Source organism: Dreissena polymorpha, chromosome 3 (assembly GCF_020536995.1).
Source record: "Dreissena polymorpha isolate Duluth1 chromosome 3, UMN_Dpol_1.0, whole genome shotgun sequence".
In the NCBI taxonomy this organism is placed as follows: domain Eukaryota; kingdom Metazoa; phylum Mollusca; class Bivalvia; order Myida; family Dreissenidae; genus Dreissena; species Dreissena polymorpha.
In genome coordinates, this window is record NC_068357.1 from 52,121,938 (window position 1) to 52,140,334 (window position 18,397).

The 18,397-nt window shown below is 35.8% G+C and overlaps 1 protein-coding gene across 12 annotated transcripts in view; it reads left to right on the top strand.

Annotated features, from left to right (window-relative positions):
- LOC127874128 (protein 4.1-like) overlaps positions 1-18,397 on the top strand; it is a 180,930-nt gene that overhangs the window by 133,803 nt on the left and 28,730 nt on the right. For 11 of the 12 annotated variants that reach the window (XM_052418278.1, XM_052418277.1, XM_052418276.1 and 8 more), the window contains 11 exons: positions 3,956-4,076; positions 4,590-4,769; positions 5,602-5,689; positions 8,072-8,224; positions 8,749-9,034; positions 10,248-10,381; positions 11,178-11,339; positions 11,873-12,034; positions 12,713-12,814; positions 13,922-13,957; positions 15,452-15,592. In XM_052418278.1, coding sequence (XP_052274238.1) covers positions 3,956-4,076; positions 4,590-4,769; positions 5,602-5,689; positions 8,072-8,224; positions 8,749-9,034; positions 10,248-10,381; positions 11,178-11,339; positions 11,873-12,034; positions 12,713-12,814; positions 13,922-13,957; positions 15,452-15,592 — 1,565 coding nt within the window. The remainder of the gene's footprint in view (positions 1-3,955; positions 4,077-4,589; positions 4,770-5,601; positions 5,690-8,071; positions 8,225-8,748; positions 9,035-10,247; positions 10,382-11,177; positions 11,340-11,872; positions 12,035-12,712; positions 12,815-13,921; positions 13,958-15,451; positions 15,593-18,397) is intronic. The other variant, XM_052418282.1, reaches the window with a different exon arrangement.

Here is an 18,397-nt window from a genome sequence, read left to right on the forward strand (position 1 = left end):
ACATGAGCAAGGGACATTTTACATCTCTATTGATCCCCACATTCCTAAGTAAAATTAGCTGTCAAAGTCATGTGTGGATAATGGTCATGTTTGCGAGAAAGTTCTAGTTGACCTTGTCTTTTACCTCATCCTTCCATGATAGCTCAGATCGCTCGAAATAAAGAGACAATCATATTTCTCCATTTACTACAATTGTCTCCGCAGCCAACCATCATAAGGTAATAAACATAATAGTGATGATGATGAATTGGTGATTCATGACCAGCTGAGTGCATGGTTCTTAATGTGCAGCTTTTAATTTTCAGTCAATGTTTCTACAATTCTTTTACATTCTCATAATGTCTTTATTTTGTACATTTTTCCATTTGACTTGCTTCACCATTGTTTAAATGTGTAATGTTAGCTTTTCCCCAAAACTTTAATTGTTTTAGTCAGGAGGCTTTCACATGGACATTATAAACTTTAATAATCTTGGTGAAAAAGGAGACCACCAAGTTTAAAGGGATTTATGAGAAGTCCAGTTTTAGTGCACATATTGACAGAAAGATAATCCGGTCATTGTGCACAAAATAATAGCAATTGCCATTTTGACATCTGAATATTGGTAGACATTCCATGAAGATCTTATCAGATTTGACAGGCAAACAATGTATGTACACTGTGACTATTGGCTAGGTACTTAATTGTGCACAGCACACTTAGTTGTGCATAACATACTTTTCAAATACCAAAATAAATTGGCATGAGGATTGAAAACGTGTATGTGTTTGAAATTATCAGAAAAAGATTATATGAAAATAGGTGCTGAACATTTTCATTGCTTGTTTGCTTGCAACTTGAAGTCCTGTTTTAACTTGGGGACCAACATAGCTTTGACATTTTTGCAATTGAATGTGATTATACTTTGACAGGTTTAATTACTTTAACGCATCCTCCTGTTTTTATGACCCTTGCAGCTACAGACCGCAAGGCATTATAGCCATTGGCTTGACAGTTTGTTTCTTTGTTTGTTCTTCTGTCTGTGTGAGGTTGATAACATAAATTGTCTTTTTGTCTTTTAACAATAATACTTACTACAAAGATTGGGCACATAAATGGCTGATTTATTATAATACTATCCATCCACCCACATCACCTGACCTCATGTTGACCTTGATTTTCACCTTCTTTTGGCATTGTTTGGACGGTCAAATTCTTTGGTGATCCAAAATGATGGGTTGCGTGTAACATCAATAACCCTTCCTACAAAGATTTGATACTTGCACTGATGCTATCTATGAACACTCTAATCAACACACCCACATCACATGGTCTTAGTTTGTCCTAGACTTTGACCTACTTTTGAACAGACTTATTAAAGGGGCCTTTTCACAGATTTTGGCATGTTTAGAAGTTTGTTATTATATGCTTTATATTGATAAATGTAAACATAAGATTTTAAAAGCTCCAGTAAAAAATCAAAAATAAAATTTAAAAAAGGGAAAAAAGAGTAGCCCGCAGCAGGGCTGGAACCAGTGACCACCGGAATCCTGAAGTAAAAACGCATTAGCCAACTGAGCTATCCTGCCAAGCATACATAAGATGCGTATTTTATACGTTGTATAAGCAATCTTCGAAGTTTCACAAATTTAAACGACAACAACAGAACGCTCCAAATTATTCAATCGTTTCGCGTTGCAATGCTTTATTAGTTTTTGGTTTTTAAAGCGTCAAACGATGCATATAATGGCTATATTAGACCATGGCAAATGTTCAGCAATACTGTTTCCTAACAAATATCATAACTAAACCGAAAATTTGCGAATCTGAAACTACTTTTTTCAATTTTGTCAATTTACCAAACCGTGAAAAGATCCCTTTAAGAAAGTCAAAATTATTGACTTAACCAAATTGACTGTTTGCTTATCATCAATACTACTAACTAAAAAGCTCTTATACTTGCATTCAACACTAAGCACATTCACATCACCTTACCATATTTTACCTTGACATTCACACACTTTTCAATTTGGGAAGTATAGGACTTTATTGAAATTGGCCGATAAATCAATATTGTCCAGGCTTCCCCTTAGGCATTTGTATTGATGGAATGTAGCATCTTGTTGTTCTATATTTACAATTTACTGTTTACGGTCAGTATCACTGATACACAAGTTGAAACAGCTATTGTAAATTCAATGGAATGTAACCTGACCTATATAGAATGTGTAGCAGCATGTGTCTTTTTTCATTCATCATTACATCCTTTAGACTTTATAAATAGGATTGGACCTATTTAACATAAACATAGGGATATAAAATTACAATATAATACTCCTGGCTGGAAAATGAGTTAAATACTTTAACAAATAAACACAACATTATTTGGAATGTACAGATAAAAAGTATCCATCTACATTTTTAGTGAAGGTTTTTTTGTGGTATATAATAGGTTAAACTGTTTTATGTGATTTGCTTAATGTCAGTGCAGCTTGAAATAGTTTTGTTTTGGAGCCACAGTATTTGCCAAAAAGTTCCAGAAATACATTTTTTGCTAGTATTTGTCAACTGTTGTACAGAAATGTCTTTTGTAACATTTTGCTGTGAGGATTTTTGAAAGTCTTAGAAAAAAGTTATGTTTCTAGTCAATCTTATTTCTTAAAGATGTCTTTTAATGTATTCATCATTTAAAACTAAAAGAGTTCAATATTAGTCAATACTCATCCTTGATTGGCGTTATGTCTACAGTTGATAACATTTATAATGCTCTTCAAATGGGCAACATATTACGTTACGGAAAATATATGTCCTCTAAAGATGAGTGTGTTCTGTGAGAATTTTTATTCCCCCGGTAGGGTGGCATATAGCAGTTGAACTGTCCGTCATTCAGTATGTCAGTATGTCAGTCTGTCCGTCCGAAAAAACTTTAACATTGACCAAAACTTTTTAAATATTGAAGATAGCACCTTGATATTTGGCATCTGTGTATCTCATGGAGCTGCACGTTTTGAGTCGTAAAATTTCAAGGTTTACATCATCCTTTAAGGCCTAGGGTCGAAAAAACAAAGTCAAGGGAAGTAATAAGCTTTAAATGGACATAGTTAATTAAATATCTGACCTGTCCACGTATATATTTTTGTTAAATAAATCAAAGCGGCGCAGTAGGCGGCATTGTGTTTCTGACAAACACATTGTGGTAAAAGGTCAATGTCATCCTTTACGGTCTATGGTAAAAAATACAGATTTAAGGGAAGTAATAAGCTTTAAAAAGGGAGAAAATTATTCAATATTGAACATAGCCACTTTATATATTTGGCATGCATGTGTATCTCATGGAGCTGCACATTTTGAGTGGGGAATCTGCAGTCACGGTAGTGGCTTTTAATTATTTGCTACTAAAAATAGAGATTTGTTACAGACAATTATTTTCAAGGGAAGTAATTTATATAATTATAAATCTCATATTATACATTTCCTTACCAAGAATTGAAGTTCTTTTAACAGTTATATACTGTACAGATTTATTATTTTGATTATTTATTAACCAAATGATTGATTTTTCAAAGTTTTTTTTTTTAAATGATATAATTATAATTTCTTTGATGACTAATGTCCATAGATACATGATCAACTCTGGCTATGATCTCTTTTAAACCACAGGCCTTGGTTGTCAGTGATGTCTGACATGGTCAGACCCTCCCCCCCAGTTGGATTGGACAAAATTCAAGGGAAGTAATAACCTTTAAAGGGAGATGATTTTTATACCTGCCAAATGATAAATAGAAATTTTATTTCAATATTGCGGCGCAGTAGGGGGAATTGGGTTACTGACAAACACATCTCTTGTTACTCCTAGAGTTATATAAGCTTTTTTATTCACACTAACATTTCCGGAAGGTTTTCTGTGTGTTTTTTATTTTCAGGGATTACCTTTGACCATATGATTTATGTGAGCGTTCTGTTCCTATAATTTCAGGTGGAACATGGGTTTTCGAGTTCCAAGTGAAGTTTTACCCACCGGACCCGATGTCCTTGAAAGAAGACATCACACGATACCAGCTGTGCCTCCAAGTTCGAGTTGACATCTTCAACGGCAGGTAAGCGGATGCCAGCAGCTCCTACCTGGGCTCAGTTTTTCATTAGCACAAAAGATGTATCTGAACTTGAGTTCTTTGCATAACTTATAGTTGTATACCTAAGTGAGGATTTCAGACTAAATTGGAGTGGGTGTCAACATTTTTCTTTGGGAGGTAGGTCAAAACAACAGATACTAACCAAGACTGTTGGCCTAGTTTTCACTAATTATGTACAGGGATTCTCTAAGTTGTATGTAAATTAAATTTCAAACAGCTTTTAAAGGTGCTGTTAAGTGAACATTTAAGATATATTTGTCTAAAAGTCGGTCAATTGATCAATTATACATGAGTTTCTTACTCATTTGCTCTGCTTGATTCATACATACAAAATGTAACCCCTGTATCGTACATGTAGCTATATTGTTCTAATATATTTGAGCCATTCATAAAGAAGTGATATCTGTTTTAAAAAACATCGCTTTAAGTAATGTTTTTGTGCTAGTGTACAAGGAGAGACAATGCCACCTGTTGCAGGTTGCCATGCTCATTTGCCACATACGCCCTGTTGGGATCATACACCGTCCAGTCCATGATTGGAGACTATAGCTTGAAAGACTGCGGGCCAGGACTCGGATACTTGAACGATTTCGATTTTGCGCCCAATCAAAATCAGGAACTGCTGGAGAAAATCTATGAGCTGCATGAATCTCACAAGTGAGTTTTGATAGTTTTACTGTGTTGTCCGTTGTGTGGTTTTGTATGTTAAGTTTTATATATTGGATCAACAGCGTTGGTAACATAGTCTTTGTTGTGGCAGAGCGTTTACAGAACAGTTTCTGTATTTGACAGAATAGGCTCAATATGTTGCAAATAGCTTCTTCTAAATGGACAAGTACATGTAAGCCAATATTTTGCCACCCAGGTTGATATTTTTAGATAAGGAGTCTTTGATTACTTTTGAAGTCAGAAGTGTAGTGTCTATGTATATTAAGAGTTATGGAAAACCTAAGTGGAAGCCTTGAACTAGTATATGTAATAATGTACACTTATATACTCTGAATGTTTAATTAAAGATAACTTATTCCTTTCCTGCTCAGAAGCAAAGTGTTAATTGCTTTATTCAACCAGCATAAAAGCTGAACAGCCTGTGACTAACTGGCAGTTTCTTGAGGTTTATGCTGTTTGCTTCCCATCATTAGCTCAGGGTTGGCAGTTTCTTGAGGTTTATGCTGTTTGCTTCCCATCATTAGCTCAGGGTTGGAAATGAAGACTTGTAAACTTGAATTGAGTAAGAAAGATCTTAAATTTAGTTTGGTTTAATAAGGGATTTCATATGCATCAAAGTACGCATCTGGTAATGGGTTAATCAAGTAATGCTCAGTGTTGTTGATGATTTCAGGGGCCAGTCTGGTTAATCAAGTAATGCTCAGTGTTGTTGATGATTTCAGGGGCCAGTCTGGTTAATCAAGTAATGCTCAGTGTTGTTGATGATTTCAGGGGCCAGACTGGTTAATCAAGTAATGCTCAGTGTTGTTGATGATTTCAGGGGCCAGTCTGCAGTAGTGGCTGAGGCCCATTTCCTTGAGAATGCCAAGAAGCTGGCAATGTATGGAGTGGACATGCATGATGTCAAGGTAATAGACATGACATGTGGGCACCAGTTTTTAGCTTGCCTATTTTCGGAGAAAACTCGAGGTGTTGTCATAGCCAGCTCGTGGTGTCGTCTGCCGTCCGCGCAGTGCTAAAACCTTTACATTGGCTCTAAAATCAAAGTGCCTCCACCTACAACTTTAAAACTTCATATGTAGCTGCACCTTGATGAGTTCTACATGCCACACCCATTTTTGGGTCAGTAGGTCAAAGGTCAAGGTCACTGTGACCAAAAAAACAACCCAAAATACCAACCTCTTCTTCTGACAATCTTTCATTTATTCAAATGGCACCCGCTATGTGGTGCTCTTGTTCAAAATTGAGATTAAAGGGCATATCAGGCCCCAGATGTTCAAGATGAAGATAAAAGAAAACTTCATATGTATCTGCACCTTGATGAGTTCTACATGCCACACCCATTTTTGGGTCAGTAGGTCAAAGGTCAAGGTCACTGTGACCAAAAAAAACAACCCAAAATACCAACCTCTTCTTCTGACAATCTTTCATTTATTCAAATGGCACCCGCTATGTGGTGCTCTTGTTCAAAATTGAGATTAAAGGGCATATCAGGCCCCAGATGTTCAAGATGAAGATAAAAGAATATGAACCTCTCTCTGTGAAAAGGGGGCTTAAAGCCAAACAAACAAACAAATATTACCGTAATTACTCTATGTTTTCGGACACTTAAAATTTTTTTTTTTCGTGTCCGAAAACTTAGATACGAAAAATATTCACAAAATACGGGTGTCCGAAAACTTAGAGTCGAAAATTGAATTGTCCGAAAATAGCGTAAATTGTATCAACGACTACCGGTAATAGCACGCGCTTGTAAAATGTCATGCCGTTATTGTATAAATTACAGTTATATATGTTTGCACTGCATTTTAAATAATTTTAAATGCTTAATTTATTTGACAGAAAGTTACTACAAGGTTGTACTTTGACCAACGAGTTCAAATATGAGCATGTGATGTACCGATACTCGCTAGTATGAACCTGTAATTAACACAATAAAAAAAGCAAACTATGAATTCTTTGTTTGTTAATTTCCGATAGTTGTTGTCTAACACCTTCCATTGTTCGTAAAACTTGCAATAGGGTGCATCACACTTTGAAGCGTTTAGTATTTGTCACAGTTATTTTACTAAGAAGAGGTAGTACCATTGCGGTAGATATTTGAACTGTTAATTGGCACTACCCCTGGTAATTGTCATAACGCTTATGCTATCGGGCGAAACCATTGTTTAATACCGGTTTACAAGGTTATTTACCCAATAACGCAAATGTTATGGTCCGTTGCCCTCAGGCATGCACCTGTCATGTTTTATGATGTTAATCTGGTTGTAAAACCCCATGATCGAAGTGTCATTAGATATCGAAAACAGGACCGAAATTTGGTAAAATAGTGCTGTAAAATATACTGTCCAAAAACTTAGAGACATTAATTATGGACGAAAACTCGTGTGTCCGAAAATTAAGAGTCACGAAAAATAATTATTTTTGCTAAAAAAGGGGGTGTCCGAAAACATAGAGTAATTACGGTAACCATGGTTAACTTTAATCAGTGGTCATTAAAAAAAACAACTGGGTCAAGCTGGATTTATTGATTATATTATGTGACCAAATTTTTTGCCTCACATTGTTTTCATTCACAGACGTGGACCATAATGCATCAATGGAAAAAAGAGATGTTATAATTGACAAATTAATGGATTACTGAATTTCTCCTATACCATATTACAATTCTTTTTAGGCAGGCTGTTCAGCTAGTTGGTAGCTGCATATAAAAACTTTTCTTAACCTTAGACAAGTTGGGTTGGAAAAGTAATAATATCAATTGTTCTAAATCAAATCATTGTAATTTATTGCTTGGGCAATAAAAAACACATAATGTATATACGTAATCAATGAATCAATTTGGATGCTGTTTTGCACTTAGCCATACAAATGATTTATGCTACACAATTAAGTGTCATTCAATATCTGGTCTACTACATGGGCTTCCATATTTATATGAGCTTAGCCCTTTGAAAAAGGGCTTTTATGCATGTGCTTAACTCTTTCAGTGCGGGAACCAAATTTTGAAGGCCTGTGCAAACAGTTTGGATCCAGATGAGACGCCACAGAACGTGGCGTCTCATCAGGATCCAAACTGTTTGCTATTCTGATAGTATTCAGTGAAAAAAATCGAAGAAAATGCTAATTTTAGAAATTTAGCAGACAACATTTTAGCAGACAACAAATTTCCCAGCATGCAAAGGGTTAAAATGTCATCCCAGATAAGCCTGTTCAAAACTGGAACGACACTTTACAACTATGCATTAAACCCCCTTTTCACAGAGCATGGCTCATTTCTATTTTTCCAGGACTCAGAAAACAAGCGTTTGTCTCTGGGCATCTGTGCCACTGGTATCCTTGTGTACAGAGACAGGCTAAGGATAGACCGCTTTGTGTGGCCGAAAATACTGAAATTGTCATACAAGCGAAATACGTTCTACATCAAGCTTCGTCCGTCTGAGGTAGGGCTCTTGTTTGGTATGACTGTTGTGTGAAATCGGAACTTGGTATTGTCTTTTCGGGGGCTGTCTGTTGTGGACCTCACTTGGGGGCTGTCTGTTGTGGACCTCACTGTTGATTGACCTAAACCTGTTGTTCATGAGCTGTCAAACGAAGGAGTGTGGCTCAATAACTGATTCACCATCAAACTGAATGAAAGATAAACATTGTTGTGAATTTGTATTATCGGAAGCCAAACTGAAGCTTTCGAGTTATCGGTTTAAAGTGAAACTGTTTAAAAACTGGTTGTATTAGTATTTATCAATTGTTTCAAGATTTTGATATAAACTTAAATTAGAATATTTGAACCACTGTTTTTGTTGATTTTGTTTACCAGTTAAAATTACATGTAAGTCCAATGCAAATTTTCATCAGCATCTTTGGTTATATTTAGTACCTAATATGAAATTACCATGTCTAAAAATTGTGTTATTTAGTTAGGTATTTAGCAGTTTGCAATGCCATTAAATGTTGCTGTCCCTTCCAGTTTGATCCACATGAGAAGACAGTCAGCTTTCTTATCGACAATCACAAGCTCGCCAAGAGGCTGTGGAAAATCTGTGTGGAACACCATGCCTTCTTCCGACTGAAGACTGCTGACGCTCCCGACAATGACACCCTTTTCCCGAGGTTCAACACGAGGTTCCGCTATTCGGGTCGCACTGCCGTCCAGGCGCGAAAAGCCGCGGAAATGGTTGACAGAGAGGAGCCCCCTGTGGAGCGCACTGCAGAGAGACGTCGTTCTGGGAGAGATGGGGAAAATGATTATGATGGTGAGTGTGGTGTATTGTTAAACCAATTGTGATAAAATACGGGAGATAAATGTCAGTGGATATAAAAAACCTTCTAAAGGTAATACATTATTTACCAGTTTTAAGGGGACAACAAAAAAATCAATCGGGCGTTGTTAGTTTTGACCCCTAAGCCAGTCACATTTACTTTTTTAGCCACAAAAATGCATTTTTATAAAAAATGAAATTCATTCATGAGTTTTAACTTCCTAAGGCCTCTTTATACACTCTCTTGAAACTGTAACCTTTTTCATAAACTGCATAAGTATTTATAATGCTTCAAGTATGTTTTACAAACTGCATTAATATTTATTATTGTTGAAGTATGTTTTACAAATTACATTAATATTTATCATTGTTAACCAGGTTTTCCGAAGGAAAAAACTGGTTATTAGATTGGCGAATGCGGGCGGGCTGGCTGGCTGGCTGGCTGGCTGGCTGGTGGGCTGGCGGGCGGGCGGAACAAGCTTGTCTGGGCCATAACTATGTCGTTCATTGTCAGATTTTAAAATCATTTGGCACATTTGTTCACCATCATTGGACGGTGTGTCGCGCGAAATAATTACGTCGATATCTCCAAGGTCAAGGTCACACTTTGAGTTCAAAGGTCAAAAATGGCCATAAATGAGCTTGTCCTGGCCATAACTATGTCATTCATTGTGAGATTTTAAAATCATTTGGCACATTTGTTCACCATCATGGGACGGTGTGTCGCACGAAAGAATCTCCAAGGTCAAGGTCACACTTTGAGTTCAAAGGTCAAAAATGGCCATAAATGAGCTTGTCCTGGCCATAACTATGTCATTCATTGTGAGATTTTAAAATCATTTGGCACATTTGTTCACCATCATGGGACGGTGTGTCGCACGAAAGAATCACGTCAATATCTCAAATGTCAAGGTCGCCACGACTAAAAATAGATTTTTTTAAAAAACATACTTACAAAGGGGTTAATTTTGTTTGTTCTTTTCAAAAGTTCAGTTTGAGTTTTCTCCCTTTATCAGATTTTTTTTTCACAATGAAAACCTGGTTTTGTGACAATTTTGTCCCTTGTTAAAGTATGTTTTACATACTGAATAAGTAATTATAATTGTTTTAGTATGTTTAAAAAACTGCATACGTATTAATAATTTTTGAAAGTATTTTTTATAAACTGCATACATATTAATAATTGTTAATGTGTGTATTACAAAAGAGAAGAGATACGCCCCTGACGAGAGTGACAGACATGGTTGGAATGCGGGCGACCCCAATGCCACCTTGGAACGTGATGCACGTTTTGCCGGACTAAACAGCAAGGTCCAAAGGTCACCAGAGGAAGAAAAGAAGGTATGTGGCATTGGTGTTCTTTGTAGTCTTAAGTATTTATGGCCAAGTGAATTTATGTCGCATTGTAACACATCAGAGATAAATGTCCCTTGATTTATCTAAATTTGGCTTCCTTTGTAGCTTAATTTACTTTTTATATTATCAATGTTCATGCAAAGTTCACAAAATGTCATGATTTAATTATTTTCAGTATTGCATTTAACCAAAGCCTGCCTGCTGAATTTGATAAATAGTACCTTTTTATTCAGTTTGACCCCCTTAGCTGACCTAGGAATTGGTGTGTCTTACCCAAGACACATTGGTCATCCTTAGTCATTTGCCCTTGAACAAAGTGTTTGTTAACTCTTTTCTGCTTAAAAGTAAAGTAGAAATGGCTATATGCAAACAGCATATAAAACCAGAAGAGTGTGCAAGTCAGGTTTTAACCCTTTGCATGCTGAGGAAATTTATCGTCTGCTAAAATGTCGTCTGCAGAATTTCTAAAATTAGCATTTTCTTCGATTTTTTTCAAAGAATACTATCAGAATAGCAAACAGTTTGGATCCTGATGAGACGCCACGTTCTGTGGCGTCTCATCTGGATCCAAACTGTTTGCAAAGGTCTTTGAAATTTGGTTCCCGCACTGAAAGGTTTAATCTGTTAGCTGCTCATCAGTACTTTAGGGTTGGAAATGGAGCCTTCAAAACTTGAATATATGAAGAAAGGTCTTTTATTAAATGTGAATGTGAGTGGTGAAGGGTTGAAAGCATTTAGATCTTGCTAAGTGTGGCGAAAATAACATGCTTCTATATTTCAGCTGCGCGAGGACTATATGCGTCTGCTGCAGGACACCCCGTCCATCACGTCGCGGTCCAACTACCCGGAGTCCCGAGGGGACATCGAGAGTGACCCACGGTTCCTGGCGGTGGGAGACGAGGGGCTGAGAAAGAAATGGTTCGAGGAATATGTAGAAGATTTGGTATGTTTGATGGGTTTTGTTTGGTTTATGTGTTTTAACTTTTCTTATAGGAGATTTGGTTGTGTTTGATATTTTATTCACATTTTTCAATGGGAGATTTGGTATGTTATTAGGATTTTGATATTTGGTGTGTTGTAGAGATTTGGGAAACTTGATTTTTTGAAAAGTCAATATTATTAAATACGATACCCTTTACATGAATGATAAATATTTTTTAATATGCCTGTAAAGGGGAAATCAGAATTAAACTGCAGTATTCATCTAAGCAGTATTAGAGTCAAATCCAATGTTTAAACTTTTGTTGAAAATAAACATGTGTACAAATAATAATGACTCCTTGACTCAAACTCCTGCTCATATTTGATATAATTAAGGAATTTTAAAGAGAAATTTTCGCCAAGATATTAATTTGTTGCCAAATTAATTATTTGAATGTAACAATTATTTAAAAAATTCAATGTAGATTTTTAAGAATATGGATAAAGAAATTGTTAAAGAAATTGTTTTATATATTTATGAATGTGGCATTTCAGAAACGTCAAGACTTTATGCAATTACTGCAAGACACTCCATGGGTGCATAGCCAGTCATCGTGGCCAGATGCGCGGGAAGATCTCAAGTCAGACCCACGATTCCTTGCAGTGGGAGACGATGCCCTCCGTGAGAAGTGGTTTAACGAGTTTAAACAAAATATGGTAAGAATGGGAATAAATTCATCGGGATGTAGCCAGGCTGGCTGAATGAGTTCAGCTTGCTAGCTCAGTTGGTAGAGCCTTGGACTAAATTCCATGGATTATGGCTTTGAGTAACAGCAGGGCCATGTAAATTATGTGTTGATTGGTAATATATTAATTTTCCCTGCCAAAGGCAGGGGGATATAGAAATGGCGTTGTCTGTGGGTCCGTCCATCCGTCCGTCTGTTACAAAATAATTAATGGCGGGAAAAATCATTTTAACGAATTTGCTTGTTTATTTTTCCATTCTCCCACAACCTCTGTTTTAAGTAGAGCAACTGTGCAGGCATAACGGTACATATGTGCACTTAGTAACGGTAAACCAGATTGCCTAGGAGAAGTGTGAGATGGGTAACTGACTGCTGTTTTATGACTCAAATGCTGTTCAACACAGTGGAAAGTCCAAACAATCAAAACATGTAGGATGAGGAGACATGTTTATCAGTTACCCCCCAATGTGATTTCATAGGAAAGCTTATTGTTAATGCCTACATAAGAGTCCTGCTCTTCACTTTATTATGGAACCTTATACATACCATATACACGAGGCACATATTTTTGTCAATAGGCTATTCTGAAATATCTTTAATTTTACACACATTGTACTTAACTCTATATATTACTGCTGTTTAATTTCAGAAAAAGAATAAAGCTGAAGACAAACAGCGTAAAAAGGCGGACGACAAACGACAGAAAGACAAAGAGGCAGAGAGAAAGCGGTTAGAAAAGGAAAGAAAAGTTGTGAGTATAATATATTGGTGGTTTATTGGTCCTTCATTAAGTTATTTTCTCCATGCACCATTCTTTTACATGGGCTGCTTAAGCAAGCTTACTTGAACGATCTACTAAAACTAGGATTGCTTGTTTTGTCCCTTTAACAGCAGCATAAGCATGTGCTGGGATAGGGTATCAAATTTCTTTCCATAGCAATTCTCCTCCACCTCTGATTCAAGTAGGGCAGTTGACATATACTGGCAGAAGTGTTTGCAATCTGATTATCAGTGTAGGTATACCAGCTATAACCATGAAATGTTGTGAGTTGGTAAACTGATCACTGTGGAATGACTAAAAGAATTTTGAAAACAGCCACAAAACAAACTAAATGCACAATCAATACAACTAAAAATGCATTGAGGGTCACAAAATCCTGATTGCAATGTGCAAATGGTCATGAAGTTTGGCTAAACCATGAAATATGAGAAGGAACCTGACCTTAAAAAAATTACTGAAATATGATACTCCTTGTTTGGTTACTAAAGATTGGCTTGATAACCATTTAAGATTGGCTGGGTTACCTCTTAAGAATGGCTTAGTAACCTCTTGAGATTGGCTGGATAACTTATTAAGAATGGCTGGGCAACCATTTAAGATTGGCTGGGTAACTCCTTCAAATTGACTGGGTTACCTGTTAAGAATGGCTTGGTAACTCTTCAGATTGGGTGAGTAACCTGTTAAGATTATCTGGGTAACCAATTAAGATTGACTGGGTAACCTCATAAGATTCGTTGGATAACCTTTTCAGAGTGGCTGGGAACCATTTTAAGAATGACTGGGTAATCTACTAAGATTGAATGGGTAACCTCTCAAAAATGGCTGAGTAACTTCAGATTGTCTGGCTATACTATACAGAATGGCTTGGTAACCTATTAAGATTGGCTAGGAAATCTCTTAAAAATGGCTGGGCAACTCTGGGTGACCCTTTAAAATTAGCTGGGTGACCTATTAAGATTAGCTTGGTCACCACATGAGATATATGGTGAAAAAAATGACAATATGAACATTCTTAAATTCTCAACTAAAATGTAGTATTCAGACATGTAATTTTTTGTCTGATTTCTTTGATTGCAGGGAAAGGGAGTCGTAGATCCGGAAGTAGAAGAGCAAGTATGTATTTAATCATATTTTTAGATATTATATACAATATTATTAATCACTTAATGTTTCCATGTTATGAGATGTCCTCTTTCTATTTTCTACTGTTATGTAGTGATATTTATTATAACAGGGAAGGGTTGATTTAAATTGTTCCAGTTTTGTTATTTGCTGAAACTGGTTACACCAAATTTGTCTCTTAACTTTCTATAATTGGTCACAACATTTACTCTTGACACATTTGTGTTCTTTTCTATTTTAAAAGCTTGACTGTGTTGTACAGTATTTATCAGAGATTTTCTAAGTGTTAATTTTAAAATTGCACTATGTGATGACATAACAGTCGGTTGTTATTAAAGACCACAGACAATAAGTATATTTTGATCATGTTCATATGATAATTGACCACTGTCATGTCAACCTGTCTGTTCCGATTGTGGACTTCTTAATTGGTTGTTAAAAATAGAAGATAAGAGGAATCGAAGCAACATACATCTTCTAAGGGGATGATCCGCATCAAATCAGCCTGTGGCATGGTTTCCATATGATGAAACTATGGATATCTTCTAAATAAAAATGTTTGTACATATTCAATAACAAATTCACACATTGTGCTGTTTAAACCATAAGTAGAAGCATTTAACTTTATTAACCCTTTCAGTGCGGGAACCGAATTTTGAAGGCCTTTGCAAACAGTTTGGATCCAGATGAGATGCCACAGAACGTGGCGTCTCATCAGGATCCAAACTGTTTGCTATTCTGATAGTATTCTTTGAAAAAAATCGAAGAAAATGCTAATTTTAGAAATTCAGCAGACGACATTTTAGCAGAAGCCAAATTTCCCAGCATGCAAAGGGTTAACAATTATTTGGCACATCAATCAAACATTGTAAAAAATTTGGTCTTAATTTCTTCCCTAAATTTTTGCAGCAGGGGCTTGGTTATTTCAGATTTTATGCTTAATATTTGTTGCAATTCTTCTTTAAGAAATGAAATACATCTATAAATCTTTCTACTGTACACTTTGCAGTTTCCATACCCAGTTTGTTTGCAGAATGGTAAAATCTCAATAAAATAGTCCACATTTTGATGCTATTTGTCAGCCAAATAGTGACTTCTATGGAGTAAAAAAGTGTATTTTAAATAGAGCCAAGTCACACCTTACATTGTGTAAATTAGTCTGTTCATTACATGAAATAAATCTTGCTCAAATTCTTAACAGCCAATTGAACTAACAGTCTATAAAATTAAGATTTTCAAAAACAACACAACTGCGACAAACATACAATTTGAAAATTATTCCAGCATAAGTGTGGTTGTAGAATACCACCTAGACATTTTAATATTTAATGCAAATGAATAATTTCATCTCAGTTGAAAAAGGTTCTTTGGTTTATTTGACTGTTAAGTGTATGAGAAGAAATATGCCCCAGGCCTGTTAAGTGTATGAGAAGAAATATGCCCCAGGCCTTGTAGGAAAGTTCACACTCTCACTGACTTTACTAGAAAGAGAAAGTGACTACTCCTGAAAAGGAGAAACGCTCAAGCGGAATTTTCTCCATGTTCGGACGCCGTTCTGGAAGGGACAAAGCTCACGAGCCGAAACCCCATAAAGCATACGAGGACGCCGACGACCCAGAGCTAAAGGTTGCCACAGAAACCCTAGCTTTTCAATAGCTTGCTTTTTATATACAATTACTTAGCTTGATTTTTACCACCATGCCGTGAGTGAATTCCTGTTTGCATGAATAAAAAAACAAAAAACTTTGGAAGCCTACACAAAAATCTATAAAGATCAACAAAGTGAGTTTGTCTTTGTTTTTCCAGATTTACTATATGCTTAAGACCAAAATAGAAATATGAATTGACAGTGAAATTTTGTATTTATTGTTTACTTTTGTAGTGTTTTAACTTAAACATTATTAGTAATTAAAAGCCAGAAAGGAATGTCAACCTGAATTACATTACTCTCAGTGTGTTTTCTAGGAGGAATAAATGTGACTCTTAGCATATGCATTAATTTCGTGACTTCATGTTTTTGCTTTAGTATTGCAACAGGAGTTTGCTACTATGTATAATGCATTTTTATCAGTGCTCCAGCCAGCTTTTCAAAATAGAGGGGAGCTTCCCCAAAAAGGGCACATTTCACGCGTAATTTTGGAAAATAGGGCATTTGGTTATAAATATACTTTAGTACAGTGCTCCAGATAACATGCGTAAAGGCGTAAAAACGAATTAAATTTCTTAAATAACGATTTAGATTTAAAATCTTTGCGTAAAGTTACGCATTGAAAAAATAAAACACGAAATCGCAATTTCCGAACATGCGTTAAACTAACAAATTATGTATGGTAAACATTTCATCCCGGTTCTGGCTCGTCTAGGCGCTTAATTAAAACTACAACTTTAAATCAACGCCACTCAAGCGTTTGATGTGAGGAAGAGCCACACCTAAGAACGGTCGAAAGGCCAAACAGTCTCGATTCTGTTCTCCTAGATTTTCAGGCGAGTCATTACTGTTTATTGTACCTTTTTAATTACACTTATCGTAATTTTTATACACAAGTAATATACTGTATACCTATTCAAAATGCCATTAAAATTAAATGTTAAATATGGTTTTTGATATGACTTAATCGGCGACCAAAAGGCCATTATGACCTATATAAAGCCAAAGTGTGAGTGACCGTTTTACAGAAAAAATCTAAATGACCAACTGAAGCGGTGTATTGAAGCGTGGAAGGCAAAAAAGCCATTTCAGTGTCAAAAGTCCTCGCTGCATGCATTTTTTCAATTAGATTCAAATACCCAAAGCATGGTTTCGTCAATAATTGATGAACTTATAAGCTCTTGCGTAAATGACTGCGAATCTAAAGCACTCAAAATTATTTGGTAATATATTGTTAAGAATTAATTTTATAAATAGGGGGTAAAATAAGAATTATTTTTTTTAATAGGGAGTAAATAAGAATTTGACCAAATTTGTATCTGGAGCTCTGCTTAAGTATATACTTTGGTTATACTATATACTTATTAATTATAAACATAAGTGCATTGGATGACTTCACCAATTGTATGCTGTTCCTCATTTTGTGTAATGAAATTACAAAAAATATAATACTATCTACATTGGAGCTAAGGAAAACAACTTAGTAGCCAATTTCCTAACCGACTTGAGCTAGCATCCGACTTCACGCATTAGAGATATGTAGATATCGTATTTCTTTCCGGTGTGTGGGTGGGTGGGGGGGGGGGGGGGAATTTTGATGTTTTTTTTTATCACCTATCATCATTGAACTGCATGTTAATCTTTCAGGTTCCAGTTTCAGCATCAGTGGCCTTTTAGAAGAAAATGAAATGAAGAAAACATGAAATAAATTCAGGAGTTTCACTGGGTCAAAAAAACGTTGTGACTGTCACAACTTAAATTCGTTGCTTTAAATAACTTTGAGCCAATGTTTGTCCACAATAATAATATTAATTAAAACAAAAATATATATTGACAAATTTAAAGTCTAAACAATGATCAACAATGACCATGAAGTAGCATCCAGTCTGGAGATTAAAATGAAATATTGTTATTGTTAATAATAGGATTTATTTCACAACACGTTATTTCAACTTATGTCAACAAAATTGACAGTTTTGTTAGATCCGAAAATATATGGCAATATCAACATTACATTTTACTTGCAGAGAGATAAATCCTCCTTCCAAACAAGTTCTTTATTTGTTGAAATAACAACTGTCTGCCCCTATTCATGTTAAAATTCATCATGATTGAGGACAGAGTGTTTTAAAGTTCAGAAATAATATCCAAACTCAAATATGTTTTCCATGCCGTAATTTCGGACTAAAAATTAACCGCATATGCGCATTAAAAAAAGATGATTAATTTTCAAATGTTAATAGGTATTTTTAATTAAAAGTGACTATTTTTGCAAACAAAAAAAAGATATAGCCAAAGAATTCAGAAGTTAAAAAAAATCAATAGTGCTGAGTTTGATTTCATTCGAGTGTGATTGTGCCTAACCAAGCGTGACCTCAGAGATAATCTTTCACAGCATGTTACTATCGTCTGCAACAAAAGGCTAATTAGTGATCTGATAACAAATCATGGCCTTGGGGCTTGTTTGTTCACAATGCGTTGACTTAATACACCCCAGGCAGTCATTGTAAGGGTGTTATCTGTGTATTCATGTCGATGTTTCTGGCGATTTATACGGCCTGAAAGCAGGAATTTAGAGATTAAAAGGGAATTTGACAGAAAAATAGGGTGTACGGAAGAAACCCCCTCCGGAAGAATCCCCCTTCGCTAAAAACGGCAGGGCGGAAGAAACCCCCTTTCATAGTTTGCATACCCGGAAGAAACCCCCTCGCTAGTTTTGCCTAGGCGGAACAAACCCCCTTCGAGTTTTCAGACAGGCGGAATAAACCCCCTTCCATAGCGGA